This window comes from Geotrypetes seraphini, chromosome 3, assembly GCF_902459505.1.
Source record: "Geotrypetes seraphini chromosome 3, aGeoSer1.1, whole genome shotgun sequence".
NCBI classification, from domain to species: domain Eukaryota; kingdom Metazoa; phylum Chordata; class Amphibia; order Gymnophiona; family Dermophiidae; genus Geotrypetes; species Geotrypetes seraphini.
Window position 1 is genome coordinate 80,461,277 of NC_047086.1, and position 23,193 is coordinate 80,484,469.

Consider the following 23,193-nt stretch of genomic DNA (forward strand, 5'->3'; position numbering starts at 1 on the left):
GTTTTAGAGCAGTTAAAGGTAACAACATTTATATGTGCTGACAATATTACAGATTTATATCCTGTATCAGCTAATTAGTCTATTACTTTGACAGGGATCCAAACCTGTAAAAATATAATTGAGGATTTGATTATTGTCAAACGGTCACTTCTGGTTACCTCCGGTTGCCAAGCAGTTACTTTTGGTCACTTTGGTCACTTCCGATTACTCTTGTCACCACCAGTCATTTCCAGTCACCTTGGCCACATGTTGGCCATATCAGGATCTTTTTGGCTTACTGAGGGTTAAGTAAATGCTAGCATTCATCCCCTCAAGGGTCACCTGAGAGCTCCTGACAAGCTCCATCTTTCCAGGTTACTAGCTCTGGGAATCTTGTTTTCTAACCCCTTTTCCTCTTGGGATGAGTAGGGAGCTCCCAGGTATCTTTGCAGTGTCCATATACAAAATCTGTATGCTAATGAGTTTCATCAATGGTATCTGTTCCCAGCTTTAAATTTGTGCTGTTTTTGGGTAGTGCATTTTCACTTAGGCCTTCTTTAAATTTGAGCTTCCTGGTGATGGGATGCCCATCCTGTCACAATTATATATCATCGTCTTAAGCAGAACCGGGATAAAACAACTTTTTTATGGTTGGGTCCTCTGGATAATTTATAGTAGGTTTGGATCAATTCTCATGTGTTACTTATTCAAAGATTCTAGGAGTTACAGTTGATAGCTCTCATTCCATGAACCTCTGTATAAATTCAGTAGTATCTAAATCATTTTATCTTCTTAAACAAATTAAGATATATCTGTAAATATTTTGTGCAATCAGATTTTGGACTTTTAGGCCTAAATGCTATAAAGGATGCCTACAAGTTAGGCATTGTTTAGATGTCCAGGAGTACAACGCTGAGTGCGATTCTCCTATGCATAGACGCACAACAGAGAATCACACTCAGTGGCATCCAGGGAATTTAAGTGCATCTATATAGTTAGATGTGCTTTATAGAATCACCTTTTAGGCAGTGCATATGCATCCTGACAACGTCTATAATGTTATTGCGTTTTAGGGCCTCTTCTACTAAACCACGCTAGTGCGCCCCCAACCCGACCATGTGCCTTAGGCCGCGCCCCCAGGTGGGACCTAAGGCTCCAGAGGTCGGCTGGGGGGGCGGTCGGAGGTTCTTTGGGGGGGGGGCGGTCGTTAGAGGGAGGGGGGTTTGCGTCGAGGGCAGGAGGGCCTGCCCGTAATGTAGTGCGGGGTGGGGGTAGGGGGTCGCCGTGGCCAGGAGGGTTTGGGCTCCCTTCTGGTCCGATATTGTCGGGGAGTCGGCGGTCCTTCGGGGTGGGGTGCGAGTGGTCCTGCCGGGGGGGGGGATGTATCGGACGTCGGGGGGGGCATCAGGCTTTCAGGATGGGGACAGACCTTCAAGGGGGACAGGCAGACCTTCAAGGGGGGACAGGACTTCAAGGGGGACAGGCAGACCGAAGGGAGTGAAAAAGCTATAAAATAAACCCACTAGCGTGTCAATGTGTTGAGAGGAAGAGGTGGTCTGGGAAATTCTGCTGAGAAAACTCTGGGTCCAGCGCACGGAGAGGCGGGGCAGTGCACGGAAAGTCAGGGAGGGTGAACGGATAGTCGGGCTGCATGCGCGGTATACCCGTGAGCGCGGTATACAAAAGTTTTTGTACATAAAATCGTGGTTTCTGCGCGCTATACCCGTGTGCGCGTTTTACACGGGTGCGCGTTTTCTGCGTGAAAATACGGTAGTTATATTTTCAATAATAGCTATCAGGTTACAAATTTGTCAAACAAATACGTTTTCAGCAACTTTCTAAAAGAATAATAGGACTGAGCTTGAGGCATCAGAGTACTAAACCAGGTATTCATTTTTCCTGCCTGAAAAGCAAATGTTTTTTCTAAAAATCTCTTATAACGACAAGCTTTTGGTGTCGGAAACGTGAACCAATGAATTTTTTCGAGTGTTCTTATTAGACTAATATAATTCAAAATGAGAGGAAAGATAAACTGGAGCCAAACCAAATATTGCTTTAAAGCAAATGCTGTGATGATGGTATGACTAGAAGATGTTGATTTTGGGATCTAAGTACTCTATTAGGTGTATAAGGAATTATTATCTATATATGAATTCTGGTTTTGTACATTTTTTATTTGTACATTTTCTTTAAATGGCCAAAAAATACAGACGCACTTAGGGTGAACACGTCTAGAAAAGTCATTTGTAGAAAAAAGATGGACATCTTATGGGTTTGAAAATGGACATTTTCCCTATCCAACTTTTGGACGTGCTTCACAAAGGGATCCTTTTATTAAGGCACGCTAACCGATTTAGATGTGATATCGAAAATTCCCTCCATGTGTCTTCTCTAGGAGCATAGAACAGTCATCGGTCTCTGAAAATAATCTCCACCCATTCTCACCATATAATTATTGCAAATATGTACTGCTGGCATTAGTTCCAAGGGACAAAGTTCCAAAAGTTAGTATAAATCAGTGATTCTCAACCCTATCCTGTAGGAACCCCAGCCAGACAGGTTTTCAAGATATCCCTAATGAATATGCATGAGAGAGATTAGCATACCTATTACTTCCATTCTATGCAAATCTCTCTCATGCATATTCATTAGGGATATCTTGAAAATCCAGCTGGCTGGGGGTCCCCCGGGACAGGGTTGGGAAACACTGGTATAAATAAAGTGGAGAAATAAATATTTAGCTGAGGAACAGTTCAGACTTTGGCTGCTACTTTCATTACAGTCCAAAAGACTAAACCTCGACAGTGCAAGCAAACTGTATCAAAGGATTTGGTCATGCAGCCACTCCAACAAATCATCATCAAAGAAACTATCCCATAACAGGACTGTGTACTGAATATTGGAGAGAAATATCTGAAGTCTCCTTTTCTCCCCCTAATTTTTGTTTGCAATTGTCCTGGGGCTTAGTTCTCACTATATACAGTATTATTTTAATTGAATGTATAAGTGCAGCCAAGTTCAGTCCCAGGAAAGAGATTTTTACATTTCAAAATTGATAAACAAAATTAGCCCCTCAATCAATTTGTTTCAAGCCAGGACAGATATGTGTATTTTGCTGAAACTTATTGGTACCTTGGAGGAGGTGCAAAAGCCAATGGGGGATTTTTTTTTTTTTTTTTAACTATTTGTAACCCATTATAAAACAGGAATTACACACATAGGGGCAGATTCTGTATAGGAAACCGGGTCTCAGCAGCCACCTAAGAAGCTGCTGAGAATCACACACCGGCATCCTATACAGAATTGCGTCTGTCCTAATGGATAGATCCCTAATCCCACCAAACTAGCCCATGTCACAGGCGCTAGAAAAAGAATCGCCAAGGGATCCCTTGCCATCACATGATTGCAGCAAGGGAATCTTCCTGCTGTAATCAGCTGAGTGGCTGTAGCAAGGAACTCCCCCTTTGAAGTCAGCCAGGCAGGAGGGATGACCACACCCTCCTGCCCACAAACCCCACCTATTGAAGCATCGGGGCAGCAAGGATGCCCACTCTCTCCTGCTCCCAAACCCTACCCCACTGAAATAGCTCAGTAGGAGGGATGCCCACTCTCTCCTGCCGGCACCCTCTCAGACCCCCCAGAGCCCCCGATGCTTCTCAAAATGGAACATACCTGATGCCTTCCCAGGGCTGCAGGCCCCCACTCCGCACACCTAGCCCTATCCCCAACCCCCCTGTACCTTATATATGAAGGTCCGGCTGAAGGGTTGTTCACACCCTGTGGCCGGCAGGCCCTGTCACTTCAAAATGGTGGGCAACCTCTTTCTGGTGCATTCTGTGATATACTGGGGAGAGGCCAAAGGCTCTGATTGGCTCAGATGCCTAAGGCTTCTCCCTTAGGAGGGCCCTTAGGCACCTGGGCTAACCAGAGTCAGGTCACTCCCAGTGTATCCCAGAATGTAGTGGGAAGGAGGCCTAAGACTCCAGTTGGCCTAAGCACCTAAGACCCCTCCTATGGGAGGGACCATAGGCATCTGAGCCAATCAGAGCTTTAGGCCCCTCCCCAGTGCATTCAAGAATGCACCAGGAAGGTGTATCCCTCCGCACAGCTGCATTTTCAAAGGCATATAAATCCCTCTACACCATGACACTCAAATACTTCTCAGACAAACTTCCTCTCTATACCCCAAAATGAATGTTACATTCTCAAGATGAAATATGCCTACAAACACAATCAGGACACACTCTCTTACTTCTGACAGCCTGGAAATTATCTTATTCTCATTTCTTAACAAACCTCTGGAACAGCCTACCTCTTCATATCAGAGCCCTTAAAGAATTTCTTAATTTTAGAAAAGCTGTAAAAACCTACATTTTTGCCTAGTCACTCCCTCAACCCTACACCAGCATCAGTAAGTAATCCTATATGGAAATATATTGCAACACACTGTATGTAAACCCTATATTGTAATACTGTGAAAGTAAACTGTTACCCGTTCTGAGCTCTTTGGGGATATAAGTCTAAATAAATTAATAAATTAATATTCTATGATGAAACCTAGGTGCCAAAGATTGTTTATAGAATAGGTTTCTATTGCATGAACTTTGAGCGTATAATTAAAAATATACAGCTATAAAACTGCCCCATTAAGGCCTGATTCTGTATATAGCATGAAAAGTTAGCTGGCGGTAGGTACCTACCACAGCCTAACTTGTTTTAATTGGCTTTAATCAACGTGATAATTGACCACACCATATGTAATCACATCTACAACAAGGTACCTAATGGCACTTAAGATCAAAGTAGGTATGGTTAAGGGCAGATATAACCTTAGGTGCTGCTAGGTGTGATTCTCAAAAGATCTTAGGCGTCATTTATTAATAATGCCATACAACAAATTACGAGCAATTGGAAGAATTGGACGAGGCTTAATTATAGTTTTTGGTGGAATTCATTGTGTCATGTGTATAAAATGGAAAGAATATTAGCCATTCAGAAAGGGAATTTTAAGAAATTTCAGGAGATTTGGGAGCCATTAGCAAAATACTGTAATGTTTAATTAATGTTTTCCCCTATGTCATGCACATCCGGGAGGGGGGAGAATGGGGGGTCTGTTAGATTAATAAATTTAGATATATTGGGGTTCATTATAGAAATTTAATGTGATTGCATTGTGATTGTTCAAGAGGGAGGGGGGACTAATTCTGTAATGGATATTAATGGAATATTAAGTGTGTGTTATTGATGTATAAAATGTGGTATTTATGGTTACACTTACTGTAAGTTTTGACAATAATAAAGATTTGGGGGAAAAAAAAAAAGATCTTAGGCGTCTACAGCGTAGGCCAGTAAAATCCTAAGTTTTGTGATAGATGCAGCTAGCCATGATTCTTTAAACAGTGCCTAAGCGTGACTGACACGTGGCCGGTACCATTTCTGTAGGCGGCTGCCAATTTAGGCACCATTTACAGAATCCATCCCTTAGTGTCTGAAAATCAGTGTTAAGTATCTAACTTTTGTTCCTGCCCTAAATCTAACCACATCATTACCCATTTAGACATTCGGCACTAATAATTTTTCAAATTAGCCAAATTTTCTAAATAAAGAACATAAAATCTTTGAAAATTGGCCCCCTTCTGGTCAATATTCAGCCTCTGGTGATCAGTGCTTTTTTTTTTTTAATGTTCACTATTGTAGGCAGAATTAGCTCAGGATATTCAGTACTAGTAGGGCTATCAGATTTTCTCTTAAAAAAAAGAGGACACATGGCCCTACCTCATTCCACCCCATCCCCGCCTACACACAAACCTCGTGTCTCCTTCCCTGAGCTCTGGTCCACATCTAGAGGGCCTCCGTGCAAGTGTGGATGTCAACACAATGACATCAAATTCATTGTGCGTATGTGTGTGATATCATCATGTCAATATCCATGCATGTGGAGAGGCCCTCCAAACTCGGCCCCGAGCTCGGGGCCTTCCAAAACCTGGACAAACTGCCAACAAATATCTTCCTATTTGGGGCCATGACAACAATAACACTTCATGGTATTCATTCCTACCAGAACACCTGGCCTTGGTCACACATGCAAAATACAGATAAACCCCACGCAAATATAGGACCACAAACTAAAAGTCCTAATATACACAAACGAAACCATAAGATGCCAGACTCTGCATGCAGTACAACAACAGAGAAATAGAAAGAAATATATTTCTTCCTTAACAGTGCAAAATATAGACAGCAAATGTAAATTCAGAAAACTAACACATTTCAATCACTAAATTAAAAATAAAATCACTTTTCCTACCTTTGTTGTCTGGTAATTATATTTTTCTACTCATCTTTTTCCAGTCTCTGTTTGTACTTCCTTCTATCTGTGCTCTAAACTCTATTTCCAAGGCCTTCTTAGCTGTTTTTCTCTCCTTCACTTTCTGCTCTACATTCATCTTTATCCAAAAATAACAGGGGATTTAGGTACAAAAACTTTTGCTCGGGATAAGGGAAAGAATCAATAGAGAACAAATACAAAATCCCTTTCCTATCAAAAATGATGAACTTTTGGTAATTGCTGCATAACTGACTTAATAATAATTTTTTTGAATTCAAATGTGCTCATAAACCCTTCAACAGGGTGCCAAACAGCGATACGAAGTTGCTGACAGTGCGAAGGTTTTTAGTCACAACACATTAAATTAAGCGGTACAGCTTCCACTGTATATCATATTGTCCATATAGTTCTACAAAATATTTGAACTAGACCATTTAGCTGAAATAGTGTCTCTCGGCTCCAACACAGTCCGTTTTTTATGATATTTTTCTGATGTGCCTTAGTCCTCTGACTTCGACACCCAGGGTATCTTTTTGATCTAGGAGTGTCGAAGTCAGAGGACTACAGCACATCAGAAAAATATCATAAAAAACGATTACTAATTTGGCTTCCTGACGTAGCTCTAGTGAAACACGTCTGTGTTAGAGCCAAGAGATACTATTTTAGATAAGTGGTCTATTTCTAAAATTTTGTAGAGCTATATGGACAATATAATATACAGTGGAAGCTGTAGCACTCAATTTAATGTATTGTGATTAAAAATCTACGCACTGTGTCAGCGACTTTGTATCGCTGTTTTGAGCCCTGTTGAAGGATTTATGAGCACATTTGAATTCAAAAAATTATTAAGTCAGTTATGCAGCAGTTACCAAAAGTTGATCATTTTTGATAGGAAAGGAATTTTGTATTTGTTCTCTACATTCATCTTTGGCATTAACTTTTAACATTAAACTTTTTTCCATTTTTCTGCTTCCTACTCAAATCTATCTACTTTTCTGTGTCTTATCTTCCCATCTATCCATGCACACTATCTTTTCCCTCTCTTTCCCTTGTGTGCCATCTCCTCCCTCTTTCTTCTCCTCTATTTTCATCTATTCATAAACAGCATTTCTTCTATTTTTTCCCTTCCCCACTCCTCCTATCCCTATGTACCATCTCCTCCCTCGCTCTCCCTTTCTCCTTCCCCACTCATCCCATCCTTGTGCACTTTATCTTCCATATCTCTCCCTTTTCCTGTGTACCATCTCATCCCTCTCTTTCTTGTACCATCTATCTTCCCCCTTTCCCCTGCCTATGGTCTGGTATCTTTATCCTCTTTTTCCCACAGTCAGGCATCTCTCTCCCCTCCTTCCTTTCCCTCCTCCCTCCTTTTTGGGCTGGAATCTCTCTGTCTTTCCCTTACCCTCACCTTGCCTTAGTCTGGAACATATTCCTCCTCCTTTCTTTCCCTGGTCTGACATCTCTTTCTTCTTCCCCCTTTCTCTTCTTCCCTGCTTCCTCCTCCAGTGGTCTTAACATCTCTCTCCTCCCCCCACTCCCATGGTCTGGAACCTCTTTCTGTCCCTTCCCTTTCTTCCCCTGGAAGTTTGACTTATTTCCTTCCCTTCCCCGTGATCCAGCATATCTTACCCTCCACATGCCATTTCTTCCATACCCTCACCTCCCATTATGGGATCTTGTGTGAGTTTTCTGTTCTTCCCAGTGGCACTGCTCTAAATCTTCATCCATCCACAGCATAAGTGAAATAAACACGCTGCCTCTGGTGACCTAGAAGCTTTCTCTCTGCTACTGCTTCCTGCCTATGAGGGAACAGAAAACAGTAACAGAGGAAAAGCTTCCAGGTCGCCAAAGGCAGCGTGTTCACTCATGTTGTGGACAGCTGAAGAGCTCACCATTCTCCCAGCTGAAGAGCAGCGCAGCTGGGAGAATGGTGAGCAAGCACCAGATCTTGTAGGGGGAGGGGGCAGCAGAGGACTCCAAATTGATATGCTTGCCTTGCAATGAAGATGGGGGTGTGTGGACTCCCAATAGGTGTGCGGGCTTTACATTGAGGATAGGAGGGGAGAAGAGGGCAAGCAGGAAACTCCAGATAGGTGTGCAGGCTTTGCAATGACTGCTATAGTATTTCCAGATGTCTGGTTTCCCTGGACAAAAATAGCAAAATAGAAAATCCACCCAGGAGTCCTCAAAGAAAGGGCATATCCGGGGAAACCTAGACATCTGGTAACCATGTGTAAGCACCAACACAGAATATCTGGGAATAATTCCTACTGAGTTGGCCTCCAGGATTTACATGAGTCTTGATCAATATTCAGTTGGGACCTGCATAAGACAACAACGGGGGTCCCAACTGAATAAAGGCTGGAAGTCGCATAACTTCTAATACCAGCCAGTACTTTTCCAACTTCCTTCCTGCCATTTCCTCCCCATCAAGGCTCAGACCCCTCCCACACTCCTGATGGCACTAAGAACCCCTCCAATCCCCTCCAAAGGTTGCATGCCCCACTCATCCCCCTTTCAAGGCCCCATTCCATCCCCTCCAGTCAGAATAGGCTACCCCCAGGTTTACTTTCATTTCACTGGTGGTCCAGAAGAGTCATGGTCCAGAACAATCCAAGCTTGCTTGCTCCTGCACGTTGCAGCTTCATCTTGAAAATGGCTGCCTAGACTTCTAGCGGTAGTCTCCTTTCTGATTCTGCCCAATGATGTTTATGCAGCCTAGCTCCAAAATGGCTGATAGTGTCAATATTCAGCAGCACTGCTCGGTTAAGTGCTGCTGAAGATCAACGGTTAGCTAGCTCCCAATGATTTAAGCAGGCAAGAGTCTCTGCTGCTTAAATCACTTTGATTATTGTCCCCATTATCTTTACTGGCCAATTATAATAATACTCTTAAATATAAGTAATATCTGTATACTTTTCATTAAGGAATAATGAACATTATATAGGAAGAAGCATTTTACCTTTTGTATAGTATGGCTTTTTGACATGACCATCTCCAGATTTAGGCCTTCTCTCCTCCCCAGAGTATTGCCTATGGGTTTGTTCCTCATAGCATTTCATGTTATCTCTTTTTCCAGCTTCCAGTGCCATTTTTTCTCTCATGGCCTTTGCTCTTTCAGTTTCCAAAGCAATGGCTTTTTCCAGAAGAGTTAAATTACCTTTTGTCATATCAAACACTTCTTCAGACCTATCTGAAGTAATAGATGTGGTATCATCATCTTTTTCATGAAAACTATCGTCTTTTGCACAACTAGCAAAAGTTCTAGATTTGGGGCTTAACTGTTCTTCAAGTCTCATCAGGTTCATCATGTCAGAATAATTTCGATCTGGTGTCCTTCCTGGAAAGTCATCATCTTGCCTACTTTGGCGCATAGATATGTTTTGCTGTTGATTTCTTTCATGTGGATTTGTCTCACTCAGTTTCCTTGCCAGATCAAAACACTGGTTCCTTAAACATTCCAGACTACTGAGGCACACCTCCTCATCGCTTTCCTCCACCATCTTTTCAGCAAGTCCATTATTAACAGTTTTCCCCGTCACCATAAAGTTTGTATTCCTATTGTCTTGATGTAACATATGGTCCACATAGTTTCTATCATTCAGATTATCTGAAAGCACTACACCGTGTCCCTGTGCCAATAGTTTTAGTGAGTCCACAGTTTCCCTAACAACGTCACTATCTAAATCTAAACTCAACTCTGTTTTTCGACCTATATTCTCATTTTTATCACTATCATCTTCCAGACTATTAGATGTATTGCTGTTCATTTCTGATTCTGTTCTGGCTCTGTAAGCTGCATCCTCTGCAATCTTACCAAGATTTAACAATGACTTGGCAACTAGTTCATCATAATTATCATATTCATCATTATTGTTATCATCTTTTTCTGTGTCGTGCATTATTCGTGAATTATGACAATCCATGGAATGATCTGTAAAAAGAAAAAAAAGAAAAAGAACTAGAACTAGAACACTAAGATTTGTGCATGAAATACAAACTGTTAAGATTAAACCAGTCTATTTAAAAGAAGATGAAGTATTTTTTTATTTTTTGCTAGGCACCATTAATATATTTCATAATCTTCCTAAATACTAATAATATTTACTAATCTGTTATTTACTAAAAAATAATCTACAAAAGGATTGATTTACTAACGCTTTTCTCTTGTTCTGTTATTGGAAAAATGAAGTTTTGTAAATTAGTCTCCAAATTTCATTCCTTTGATATTTACCTTGTTTTTCTTATAATAATAAAATTAATCATACATTATTGCATGTACATTAGTTCTTTGAAGAAGGGGGAATTGAATGCCATTTTATGGTCTCTAAAATAATAGCAGTTAGACCAATAAAAAAGGTATCACCTTATTGTCTTTGTTTTTTGTTTTATTTCTTTATATTACCTTGGAAAGTAGACTAACACGGCCACCACTCCATTTCATTTAAAATAATAGCAGTATGAAACACTATTGAATCTCATGTTTTGAATTTCGATAAACTAGAAATTGAAATTCCATCAGCTAGCCACAAAAAATAAAATAAAACTTTTTAGTTTGCATGTGTTGTAAAATCGTATATTATAATTCATATATGCTTGACTTCACACAGTTTCATTAGACACTGGATCTTTAGGATTCTAGTAACAGTACTGAGAGTGCTATTTATAATCTAAACTGCATTCCCAAAGAAAAAAAGCTAGGTTCTTTTGAACTGATTTATTATTTTCTGAAGAAAGAATTTATAACTGGAACACCAAGCAGCAAATAACATACATATAAGGGTTCCTGTTTTAATAATCTTATATATCCTTTGTTTTAAATAATACCAAACTTGGGGCATCCTAAAACAGGAATTCATTATGTGTTAAGCCCATTTTTACTGCATCCCAAAAAAGGGTTTTTATATTTTTTTATTTTTGCATTTCCCATGCCAATTGTTCTAGTAGCACATAGGACTTGAAAAAAAAATGTGTGTGCATTTTCCACTTCTTATTTAGAAGGTGTTAAGTGTTCAATGTTAATCACACATTAACTAGTTAGTACATGTTAATGTGAATACAGTAGCTGGTTAGCACTTCTATGTCCATTTCCCACCATGCCACGTCGCCTCTCAAAAAATATTTTACCATAATAAATAGCATGTGATTACTGCACTCTGATGTAAACTACCACAAAATGCTTTACCACATCTTACAGTAGGCCCCGCGTTAGTGCTTAAAAGGGTTCCCTAAGTTATGTCTTAATTTGTGATTACAATTTGCAATATTGCCCAATAAAAAGATTTTTGAGGGTCCCACTAGGGTTCCCATTGTGGGTAGGGAACTTTCTGCAACACTTTCCTCACCCCGCGATAGCATTTTTTTAGCACAGGGAGCTACGAGCATCAGGAGCAGCGTGCAGCATTCAGCACGGCTCCCTGCGCTAAAAAAACGCTATCTCAGTTTAGTAAAAGGGGGAAGGGGTGTTATATGATGAATGGCAGTGTACTACTAAAGTTAGAAAGCCCAAATATTTACCTAAATGAAAATCCATATCTCATGCTGAGTACGTTTAAATTTAGAATACATTTTAAAAATAAATCAATAATAATAAAACGCTAGAGCGCGCATGCGCTCTTGAAAAAATGTGAGTACTGGCGCCGTGAGGTGTGCTTCTGTGGCAGTATTTTAATTGACACCTCACGGCACTTGCAGGGGCTGGAGGCGCGCGCGGTGGCTGAAGGCGCGCGACTGTGGAGTTTTGTCAGCATGGTCGTCTTCAGGAGCATTTGGCGGTTTATGGACCGGCAGGAGAGTGGCGGTGGCGGTTTCAAGGGTAGTGCCGACATTTTCTCTCCTGTTAGTGGAGAGTGTCGGTTCCGGGGCGTGCAGCCGCTGTTACAAAGTAAAAAAAAAAATAAAAATACTGCTCAGGGAAGTGGAGGGGGAGAGGGAAAGGGGGCTACTTTGGAGGGAGGGGTGTGCTGGGAGGCCGACAGAGAGAAGGGGGCCAGAAGAGACAGAGAAATACAGGCAGGGGGCCAGGCAGAGAGTGAGAGAGAAAGAAAAACAGGGAGCCAGGCAGAAAGACAGAGAGACAGACAAACAAAAAATGGGGACCAGGGAGAGAGACAGCCAGAAAGATAAATAGGGGGCCAGACAGAAAGACAGACAGAAAGAAAGACAGCCATCCACACAGCAGCCAAGGAAAGAGAGAGAGACAGAAAGAAAGAAAGGCAGGGGTCAGGTAGAAAGACAGAGAGACAGAAAAACAGGGGGCCAGGCAGAGAGACAGAGAGAAAGAAAAACAGGAAGCCAGGCAGAAAGACAGAGAGACAGACAAACAAAAAATGGGGGCCAGGTAGAGAGACAGCCAGAAAGATAAATAGGGGGCCAGACAGAAAGAAAGACAGCCATACACACAGCGGCCAAGGAAAGAGAGAGAGAGAGACAGAAAGAAAGAAAGGCAGGGGTCAGGCAGAAAGACAGAGAGACAGAAAAACAGGGGGCCAGGCAGAGAGAGAGAGAGAAAGAAAAACAGGGAGCCAGGCAGAAAGACAGAGAGACAGACAAACAAAAAATGGGGGCCAGAGAGAGAGACAGGGGGCCAGGCAGAGAGACAGTCAGAAAGATAAACAGGGGGCCAGGCAGAAAGACAGACAGAAAGAAAGACAGCCATCCACAAAGCGGCCAAGGAAAGAGAGAGAGAAATAAAGAAAGAATGACAGACAGACAGTGGGCCAGAAAGACAGACAGCCAGCAGCCAAGGACAGAGAGAGAAAGAAAAAAACCAGACAGATAGACAGCAGCCAAGGAGACAGAGAGAAAGAATGACAGACAGACAGAGGGCCAGAGAGACAGACAGAAAGGGAGAAAGACAGACAGAATGAAAGACAAACAGACAAGGGGTCAGAGAGACAGATAGAAAGAAAGAATGACAGACAGACAGGATGCCAGAAAGACAGACAGACAGAAAAACAGACAGCCAGCAGCCAAGGAGAGAGAGAGAGAAAAAAAAATACAGAAACAGACAGCAGCCAAGGAGAGAGAGAGAGAGAAAAAAAAAGACATACAGACGGCCAGCGGCCAAGGAGAAAGAGAGAAAGAATGATATACAGACAGGGGGACCGAGAGACAGACAGAAAGGAAGAGAGATAGACAGAAATAAAGACAGACAGCCAGAAGCCAAGAAAAGAAAGAGAGAAACAAAAAAAAAAAGACAGACAGTGGGCAAGGGAGAGAGACAGAAAGAAAAGGGCCAGGGAGAGAGAAAGAAAGATATAATCCTATATAATGTTCCCTGCCGCCGTGTTTTCTGATTCGTGGCCGGATTCTATTTTAGAACGTGGCGGCAGGGAACACTCTGGCCACTCCACTCCTCCCGTCCTTGCTCACCAACCGCTGGAGGAAGCACAGGCAAGCTCTCTCCCTGCCTGCTGCCCTGTCACTCCTCACACGCGCACAATGCCGAGCCAACAGGTCACTGCCCAGCAGAAGCCCCAACACAGCGCCGACCACAAGGGAATTGCGCATAGGAGCCCCGCCATGACACAACCCTCCAAGACAAGCAGCACGGACATGGAGCCCCGAAAGAAGCCCAAGAACACGTGCCGACTCTGCCGAAAAGGCCCGGCGCACAGCTCCACCCGTGCAACCACCACGCGCCAACTGAAGAAAACGCCACGGATGCCCGCCCGCAAGGCAGGCTCTCAGGACGATGCCTGCAGCTCCGAGCAGCCAGCGCTCCCGACATGCAGCCCACCAGGAAGAGGTGCTGTTGGACTGGGGGAGCAAGGAAGAGGGACAGGGGGAGCAGGGAAGAGGTGCTACTGGGCCGGGGAAGCAGGGAAGAGGTGCTACTAGACCGGGGGAGCAGGGAATAGGGACAGGGGGAGCAGGGAAGAGGTGCTACTAGGCCAGGGAGCAAGGAAGAGGGACAGGGGGAGCAGGGAAGAGGTGCTATTGGGCTGTGGAGCAAGGAAGAGGGACAGGGGAGCAGGGAAGAGGTGCTACTGGGCCAGGGAGCAAGGAAGAGGGACAGGGGGAGCAGGGAAGAGGTGCTACTGGACTGTGGGAGCAGGGAGGAGGGATAGGGGGAGGAGGGAAGAGGTGCTTCTGGACTGTGGGAGCAGGGAAGAGGTGCTGCAGGATAGGGAAGTGGAGTGGGGAGGGAAATGCTGCTGGTGAGAAAAGGGGGCTCGGGCTGAAAGGGAACAGATGGGAGAAGGGGGCGGGGGGGGGGGTAAAAATGGGTTTGGAGCTGGGGCTGAAAATAGGGGACATGTGAGGGAAGGAGGCTTTACTAGCACCCATTAATGTTAACGGGCTTAAACACTAGTAAATAAATATTCTTGCTGTTCTATGAATCATTGTGGTATAAAAGTACTGTACAGTATTTTCTTCAATCAACAAATGAACAAACAAGACCTTTAAATATTATGTTCAACGGCGTGCAATTCAACATTAATAATATACAGAAACCTTGATTAGGTCTACAAATATGAAGTTAAAGTTATCCACACCTTTTAGAACAGATGGCACAGGTTAATAAACAATTTCATTTAAACAAGACTAAGGAGGGCTACAAGCTAACTTCATGTTTTAGAATAGATGGATACAATTCTGCTATTACACTATCCCCTCTTCTACTAAACCGTGCTAGCGGTTTTAACGCAGGGAGCCACACTGAATGGCCCGCGCTGCTCCCGATGTTCATAAAGTTCTTATGAGCGTTGGGAGCAGCGTGGGTCATTCAGCGCAGTTCCTGGCGCTAAAACTGCCAGTGCGATTTAGTAGAAGAGGCCCTATGTCTGCATGGAGCTGTAGACCTGCATTTTTTTCCCCTAGTAAAATTAGAAGTAAAAATCCAAGCATAAAATAGGGAAAAACCAAGACTATCAGCAAAAAGTTAAATAGATGTTGTTACAATATCAGGATCATGTATTATATTTGGTGTATTCACAAAACAGGAAGAAGTTATTTAATTCTATTTGATTATTACAGTTTTCATATGCAAGATGATAAAAATAGTCAGACGTATGGTCCATCTACCCCAGTGTCTTTTATCCAACAGTGGTCAATCCAGTTTACAAATATCTGACAGAAACACAAATAGTAGCAGCATTCCATTCTACCAATTCCAGGACAAGCAGTAGCTTCCCCCATGTCTGTCTCAATAACAGATTATGGACTTTTCCTTCAGGAACTTATCCAAACTTTTTTTTAAACCCAGCTACACTAACCGTTTTTACCACATCCTCTGGCAACAAGTTCTAGTACTTAACTATTCACTGAAAGAAAAAATATTTCCTCTGTATTTGTTTTAAAGGTATTTCCATATAACTTTGAGTGTCCCATAGTCTTCTCAATTTTTGAAATTCACCTTTACCCTTTCTACGCCATTCAGGATTTTGTAGACCTCAATCATATCTTACCTCAGCCATCTTTTTTCCAAGCTGATAAGCTATAACCTCTTTAGCCTTTCCTCATATGAAAGCAATTTCATCCCCTTTATCATTTTGATCACTTTTTTTTTTTTAACCTTTTCTAATTCTGCTATATCTTTTTTGAGATACAATGACCTGTATCATTCCATGTCCTACCATGGAATGATACAGAGGCATTATAATATTCTGGGTCTTATTTATCATCCCTTTCCTAATAATTCCTAGCACCTATTTGCTTTTTGGTCACTACCACACTGGGCAGAAGATTTCAGTATATTGTCTACAATGATACCTAGATTTTTTTCCTTGGATGCTGACTCCTAAGATGGACCATAGCATCTGGTAATTATGATTTGGATTATTCTTCCCAATGTGTAACAATTTCAATTTGTTCACATAAAATGTGCATTCACACTCTATCACCTACAACTGAAAGCTACACACCATCAATCAATAATCACACAACTCAATTTTATTGGAATAAATTATTTGGCCGCAGCTTTATTATCTATCTTAATATTATCTCCACTTACAATACAATCCGTGTCTACAACCAAAGCATATTTCACATACCCCCAGGGAGCTATTTGGTGTCAAAACTAGCTCCCATTAAGTCTTTAAACTTATAACATCCCCCTAAACATGATCCATGGTTTCGCCAGGCCATGCATCCCCTCGCAGCGGTGTTGCCAATGAATATTATATTTATTTATTAACTGCTCATATCACAGCTCCAATTGGGCCACACCCCATTTTCCGCCACGCCAAAAGCTGTGACCACCTCCCGCCAACCCCAAAAGCTCAACCAAACATACTCAAGTCCACATAAAACCTGTAACTCCACCATTGATACAAAATATACCATTGGCACACACAGGAGGGAGGGGGAGAGAGGGATAATTTTTTCCTGAAGAAACTACTCTACTCTCCCCCTTTCCGTACAGAACTCCCTCCAACCTGCCAGAAACATCCAACCAATCCTGTGACTGCTCCATCTCATCATCTCAAAAACCTCCCCAATCCTGACCTCAGCTCCGCTAATGTTATATCATACTGGATGAATCTGGTGTTCCTCTGAACGTTAGCATTCACACTCTGTCATCTGTAACTGAATGCTCTGAGGAAAGGGATATTACTATTGGTGTGCCTCAAGGTTCTGTTCTTGGTCCTATTCTTTTTAAAATCTTTATAAGTTATATTGCTGAAGGGCTGTCAGGTAAGATTTGCCTCTTTGGGTGTGATTCCAAAATCTGCACTAGAGTAGACACCCTGGATGGGGTGAATAAAATGAAGAAAAACCTAGTGAAGCTTGAAGAATGGTCTGAAATTTGGCAGCTAAAATTTAATGCTAAGAAATGGAAGGTCAAGCATTTGGGCTGCAAAAACCCGAGGGGAATTGTACAGATTAGGGAGTGAAGAGCTTATGTGTACAACAGAAGAGCGGGACTTGGGTGTGATTGTATGTGATGATCTTAAGGTGGCCAAACATGTTTATTTATTTATTTTTTAAAATTCTTCCCCATTTATTACCTAAGCAGGTTACAGTAGAAAACATACACATTCACAAACATATTATAAAAGTACATATCCTATTCTATTGTTCCAGACATATTCACTAAAACTAGCATAACACTAATAAAAAGTTTGCACTTTACAAACTATAAAAATATATTTATCTTTAAAACTAATGAAAAGCTTTAACAAATAAATACGTTTCTAGATGCTTTTTGAATGACAATTTCTCTCTGCACAATCTCAAGAATCTTGGTAATATGTTCTACGAGGGTCATTTCATAAATAATGCACACTATTTTTTTTATTTACGTGGTTTTTTTTTTTGGTTTTTTTTCAAGTATTTATTTACAAACCTTCAATATAGTCTTCCTACTTTCCAATGACCGAGTCCCAATGTCCGGGAAGCTTCATTATTCCATCCAAGACAGTGCTTTTGATCAGATGCCGAATGGCTTGGGTACCGGTGTAATAAAGCTCTTCCAGAGATGCAAAATGATTTCCACGCAAAGGTTGTTTCAACTTTGGAAAAAGGTCAAAGTCTGGTGGACTCATGTCTGGAGTCTATGGAGCATGAGGTAACACCTCCCAGCTGTTTTTGTGTAGTTTTCAATGACGAGTGGAGAGCTTCATCTTCCTCATGGCCAAAAAAATTTTGACGAGCTCAATCAAAAGTCAAACAAATGATGATTTTTGCTTATGATCATAAAGGCATCATCATTACAGACAAAATTCCATGTGGAAGAAGTGTCACAGCAGTGTATTATCATGATGTTTTTGCAAAACATGCGCAGAGAAATGCACAAAACCCGACCTCAGTTGCTCTTGGCTGGGCCACTCATTCTTCACGACAATGCTCGCCCATATATAGGGAATATCGTCATTGAATAACTATGCAAATATGGCTGGGAGGTGTTACCTCATGCTCCCTACAGTCCAGACATGAGACCACCAGATTTTGACCTTTTTCCAAAGTTGAACCAACCTATGCGTGGACATCGTTTTGCATCTCTGGAAGAGCTTTTTTCTGCTGGTACCCAAGCCATTCAGCAACTGAACAAAAACGGTGTCTTGGATGGAATAATGAAGCTTCCCAGGTGTCGAGACTCGGTCATTTCAAAGCAGGGAGATTATATTGAAGGATTGTAAAGAGATACTTGAAAAAAAATATGTATATTTTAAAAAATAGTGTGCATTATTTATGAAATGACCCTCGTATAAATATGGACCTACAACAGAAATAGCTGTTGCTTGTGTTTTTTAATAATGTGTTTCACTTAATGCATCAATTGATAACCTCATAGCAGATTGTGATCTCAGACTTCTGAGAGGTATATACTGTTTCAAAATCTGTTTCAGGTACAGAGGGGTATCCCCATAAATTACCTGGTGAACAATTGTCAAAGTTTTATATTCAATCCTCAATTGAATTTGTAACTAGTACAAACTTTTCAGTGCTGGTGTAATATGTCCATTCCAAGCTACCCTTGTAATCATGCATGCTGCAGCATTCTGTACTACATGCAATGCTTTAATTTTACATTTCACAATACCTACCAACAAAAAATTATAAAAATTGAACCTAGACAGCACCATAGATTGAATCACAGTCTGAAAATCTGATATAGACATCATAGATTTTACCCTTGACAGCAATATCAAGTGGAAAAAAGCACCTTTAACCATTTGCATAATCTGCACTTGCATAGAAAGCTGTGCATCCAAATATATCCCTAGCATCTTGATATATGGTGAAATAGCTAAAGTCACATCCTGCACCTTCAATTCTCTTATATCCAGCAGCAATTCATCATTCCCCATGAACATCACCTCTGTCTTTTCCAAATTCAGGACCAATTTGTTCTCACGCTTCCAGTTTATTATCTTACTCATACACTCTTCCAATTTCTTCAGAACATATTACACACCATTCAAAATAGGAAAGAAAAAATTGAATATCGTCTCCATAAATATGGTAATACACTTCCAATTCATGCATAATCTCCCCTATTGATGCAACAAAGATATTGAACAATAGAGCAGATAGTGCAGACCCTTGGGGCACCCCTTTCTTCAATATCTAATCTAATCTAGTCTGTTATTGAGAAAGACATGGGGGAAGCCACTGCTTGCCCTGTATCGGTAGCATGGAATATTGCCACAACTTGGGTTTTGGTCAGGTACTAGTGACCTGGATTGGCCACCATATTAATGAGCTATTTTGCTTGATGGACCATTGGTCTGATCCAGTAAGGCTATTCTTATGTTCTTCTATCTCTGCGTCACGCATACCTATACAGGCTCAAGGCGACTTACAGGGAAATGAAGAGATAGAGAGGGAGAAGTAGGGAGGGAGGGGAAAGGGGGGCGAGGAGGTAGAGGAGTTAGAAAGAAAAAGAGGGGATATCTGGAGATTAGGTGTTGAAGAGTTAGGTTTTCATTTTTTTTCAGAATACAGTATAGTATGGCTAGGTTCCTCAGATAACATTGATCCACATTTTACAGCAAATTTCAGATCTATAAGGAAGGATCTGAACCAGTTTACCACCACTCCACCCTGCTGTAACTTATCTAGCAATATCAATGGATCCACTGTATCAAAACCTGCATGTATGTCAAGAAATACCAAGCAGAAGGTAATACCTGCATCAATCCCTCTTCTCAAAACATTGAGAGTTGATAACAACAATGTTTGAACTCCATGTCCTTTCATGAACTCATGTTGTTCATTGTCTAGCCAATTCTTTTTCTCAACAAACAGTTCTAATTCTCTCAATACAACATTCTCAAATATTTTAGAGACTACTGGAAGAATTGAAATTGGTCTATAATTATTCAAATTCTCCCTGTCCAAATTCTCTCTCTTTAACAAGTGTTTAACTGTAGCGATTTTATAGACATCTGGCATAACACCCTCTTCAGCTATTGCTTTCACCACCACTGATGAACATGATTCAAACATTGACCTTGTTGGTGTTAAATCATAGACTTTATCTCTTCCTCACACGCTGAGACAAAAGTAGACCACTCAACTGCAATCCCCCCTATATTACTTACACATTCATTATGAACCATATCGTTGCTCTTCTGTACTATATTCTGTACTAGCTGATGACCCGGCGTTGCACGGGTATTTAATTATAGCAATAACACAGTAAATGGATTCAAATAAAGATACTTTATAGTGGCGAATGAAATTATATTTTTACAGCTTTATAAAAAGTACAATAATCAAATTATAATGCGAAATATTTGACAAAATGAATACAATACAACAAACACAAAACTTGATTATAAACAACATTTTTAGTTTCATCTCCAGGAGCAAGAACATATAAATTCTTGGGTGAAGAGACCCCCCAGAACATATCACCCCAGGTCGTGAGGGATCTGCATACCAAGTTTCGATCAAATCGGTCAAGCCGTTTATTATTTACTGTGAGAATGGCAGCTGTGTACAATTTTTCCATTGACATGAATGGGTGAAAACTGATTTTCTGTTTGTAGCTCCGCCCACATGTACAGGTGGGCCGCGAGACCCCCAGAACATATCACCCCAGGTAGTGAGGGATCTGCATACCAAGTTTCGTTCAAATCGGTCAAGCTGTTTTTGAAGTACTGTGAGAATGGCAGCTTTTTACTTTTTTTCCATTGACATGAATGGGTGAAATCTGATGTTCTGTTTGTAGCTCCACCCACGTGTGCAGGTGGGCCGAGAGTCTCCCAGAACATATCACCCCAGGTAGTTGGAATTACTGTGAGAATGGCAGCTGTTTACATTTTTTCCATTGACATGAATGGGTGAAATCTGATTTTCTGTTTGTAGCTCCGCCCATGTGTGCAGGTGGGCCGCGAGACCCCCAGAACATATCACCCCAGGTAGTGAGGGATATGCATACCAAGTTTCGTTCAAATCGGTCAAGCCGTTTTTGAAGTACGGTGAGAATGGCAGCTTTTTACTATTTTTCCATTGACATGAATGGGTGAAATCTGATGTTATGTTTGTAACTCCGCCCACGTGTGCAGGTGGGCCGAGAGACCCCCCAGAACATATCACCCCAGGTAGTTGGAATTACTGTGAGAATGGCAGCTTTTTACATTTTTTCCATTGACATGAATGGGTGATATCAAATTTTCTGTTTGTAGCTCCGCCCACGTGTGCAGGTGGGCCGAGAGACCCCCAAACATATCACCCCAGGTAGTGAGGGATCTGCATACCAAGTTTCGTTCAAATAGGTCAAGCCGTTTTTGAATTACTGTGAGAATGGCAGCTTTTTACATTTTTTCCATTGACATGAATGGGTGAAATGTGAATTTCTGTTTGTAGCTCTGCCCACGTGTGCAGGTGGGCCGCGAGACCCCCAGAACATATCATCCCAGGTAGTGAGGGATCAGCATACCAAGTTTCGTTCAAATCGGTCAAGCCGTTTTTGCGTGATCGCGGCACATACACACACACACACATACATACATACACACATACATACCTCCTATTTTATATATATAGATTCATTATCTCCACTCTTCTCTACTTTGCATTCATTATATACCCTATCAACATTATCCTCTGTCAAGTTCTCTATCTTCTTAATTAAACTATCAGCATATTGATTTGCATTCAGCCACCTCTGCACCCTACTATCATATCCTTTCACTGAGTGTACCATTTTGAAAAGTTCTTTTACATCATCTCCAGCCATCTTAATTTTAGCTCTAAAGAACTTAATTTTTTCTTCTTCAAATATCCCAGTATTTTCTTTCAACCTAATCAGATAACTTTCTTTATCATCTATGTCATCAGATTTTCACCATTTCCTTTCACGTTGTCTCAGTTTCTGTTGTAATTTCCATAGAGGTGCCGAGAACCATGGTTTGGGTCTGTAACCAGGCTGAACCACAACTTCACGTTCTGATGCAACCACCTCTAGGGATGCTGTTAAGGCATTGTTCCTCTGCTGTATTATGACATCTAGATCATCTTCACTCATCTTCAAAGTAGATTCAAAAATATTTCTTAGGTTTACAATCTCAAATTGTGGCCTAATAATTATTTGCACAGAATCTATTTTCTGTTCGTATTTACTGTGATATTTAATTTCAAAACCGATCATCAAGTGATCTGACTATCCAACTTCTCTTCTTACTGGTAGCTGACATAAACTCTATTGTAAATCCTGTCCCAATAAAATCAAATCTAATATATGTCCTGCTGCATGAGTTGCAAAATGAACTATCTGTCACAAAAAGCATGCCTCCAGTATTTGACAGAATGCATTATCCTGCCCATCTCTTCCATCCTGCTAATTCATCGGAATGTTAAAATCTCCTAACACACAAGTCCTTTCCAGATCAATCAATAAACTCAAAAGAAATTCCAGAAATGAGGAACAATCATTTACCATACAACCTGGAGGACTATAAACCAGACAGATATTGAAATATTGACCTTTAACTACAATCACTTCTCCAAAATCTTTCATTTCTGCACATATTGTCTGCAACTTCAATCTTTCTCTGTAAAAAATTAAACATCCACCACCTTTTTGATATTTCCTACAACTCAACTCCCATCCATACCCTATAGGACAACACTCTCGAACTTTCACAACATCAGATTTCAAAAGCCAAGACTGTAATACAGAAAATATCATATTTTTCTTCCTCTAACACATCTGAAATTATAACTGTCTTATTCCGCACTGACCTAGCATTAACTAACCCTATTTTTAACACCCCTAATTTTCCCTTATTCAGTAGAGGACTTTATCATAAGTAACCTTCCTTCCCACACTTCAATCTCCTTCTTTTCATATGTAATAGACCATATTGCCCTCCCCCCAGTCCTCACCTCGATAACATTAGTTTTCATCCCTTTCCCCATGTCCAATACTGTTACTCACAGACAAGGAAAGAAACTCAAGCCCAAAAAGTCCCCAAAGTTTCCCCCCA

The 23,193-nt window shown here is 41.2% G+C and overlaps 1 protein-coding gene across 1 annotated transcript in view; it reads right to left on the reverse strand.

Moving 5' to 3' along the window:
- Nucleotides 1–23,193, reverse strand: part of MYT1L (myelin transcription factor 1 like) — a 612,659-nt gene that overhangs the window by 459,924 nt on the left and 129,542 nt on the right. The window contains exon 7 of the mRNA XM_033939893.1: nucleotides 9,270–10,241. Coding sequence (XP_033795784.1) covers nucleotides 9,270–10,241 — 972 coding nt within the window. The remainder of the gene's footprint in view (nucleotides 1–9,269; nucleotides 10,242–23,193) is intronic.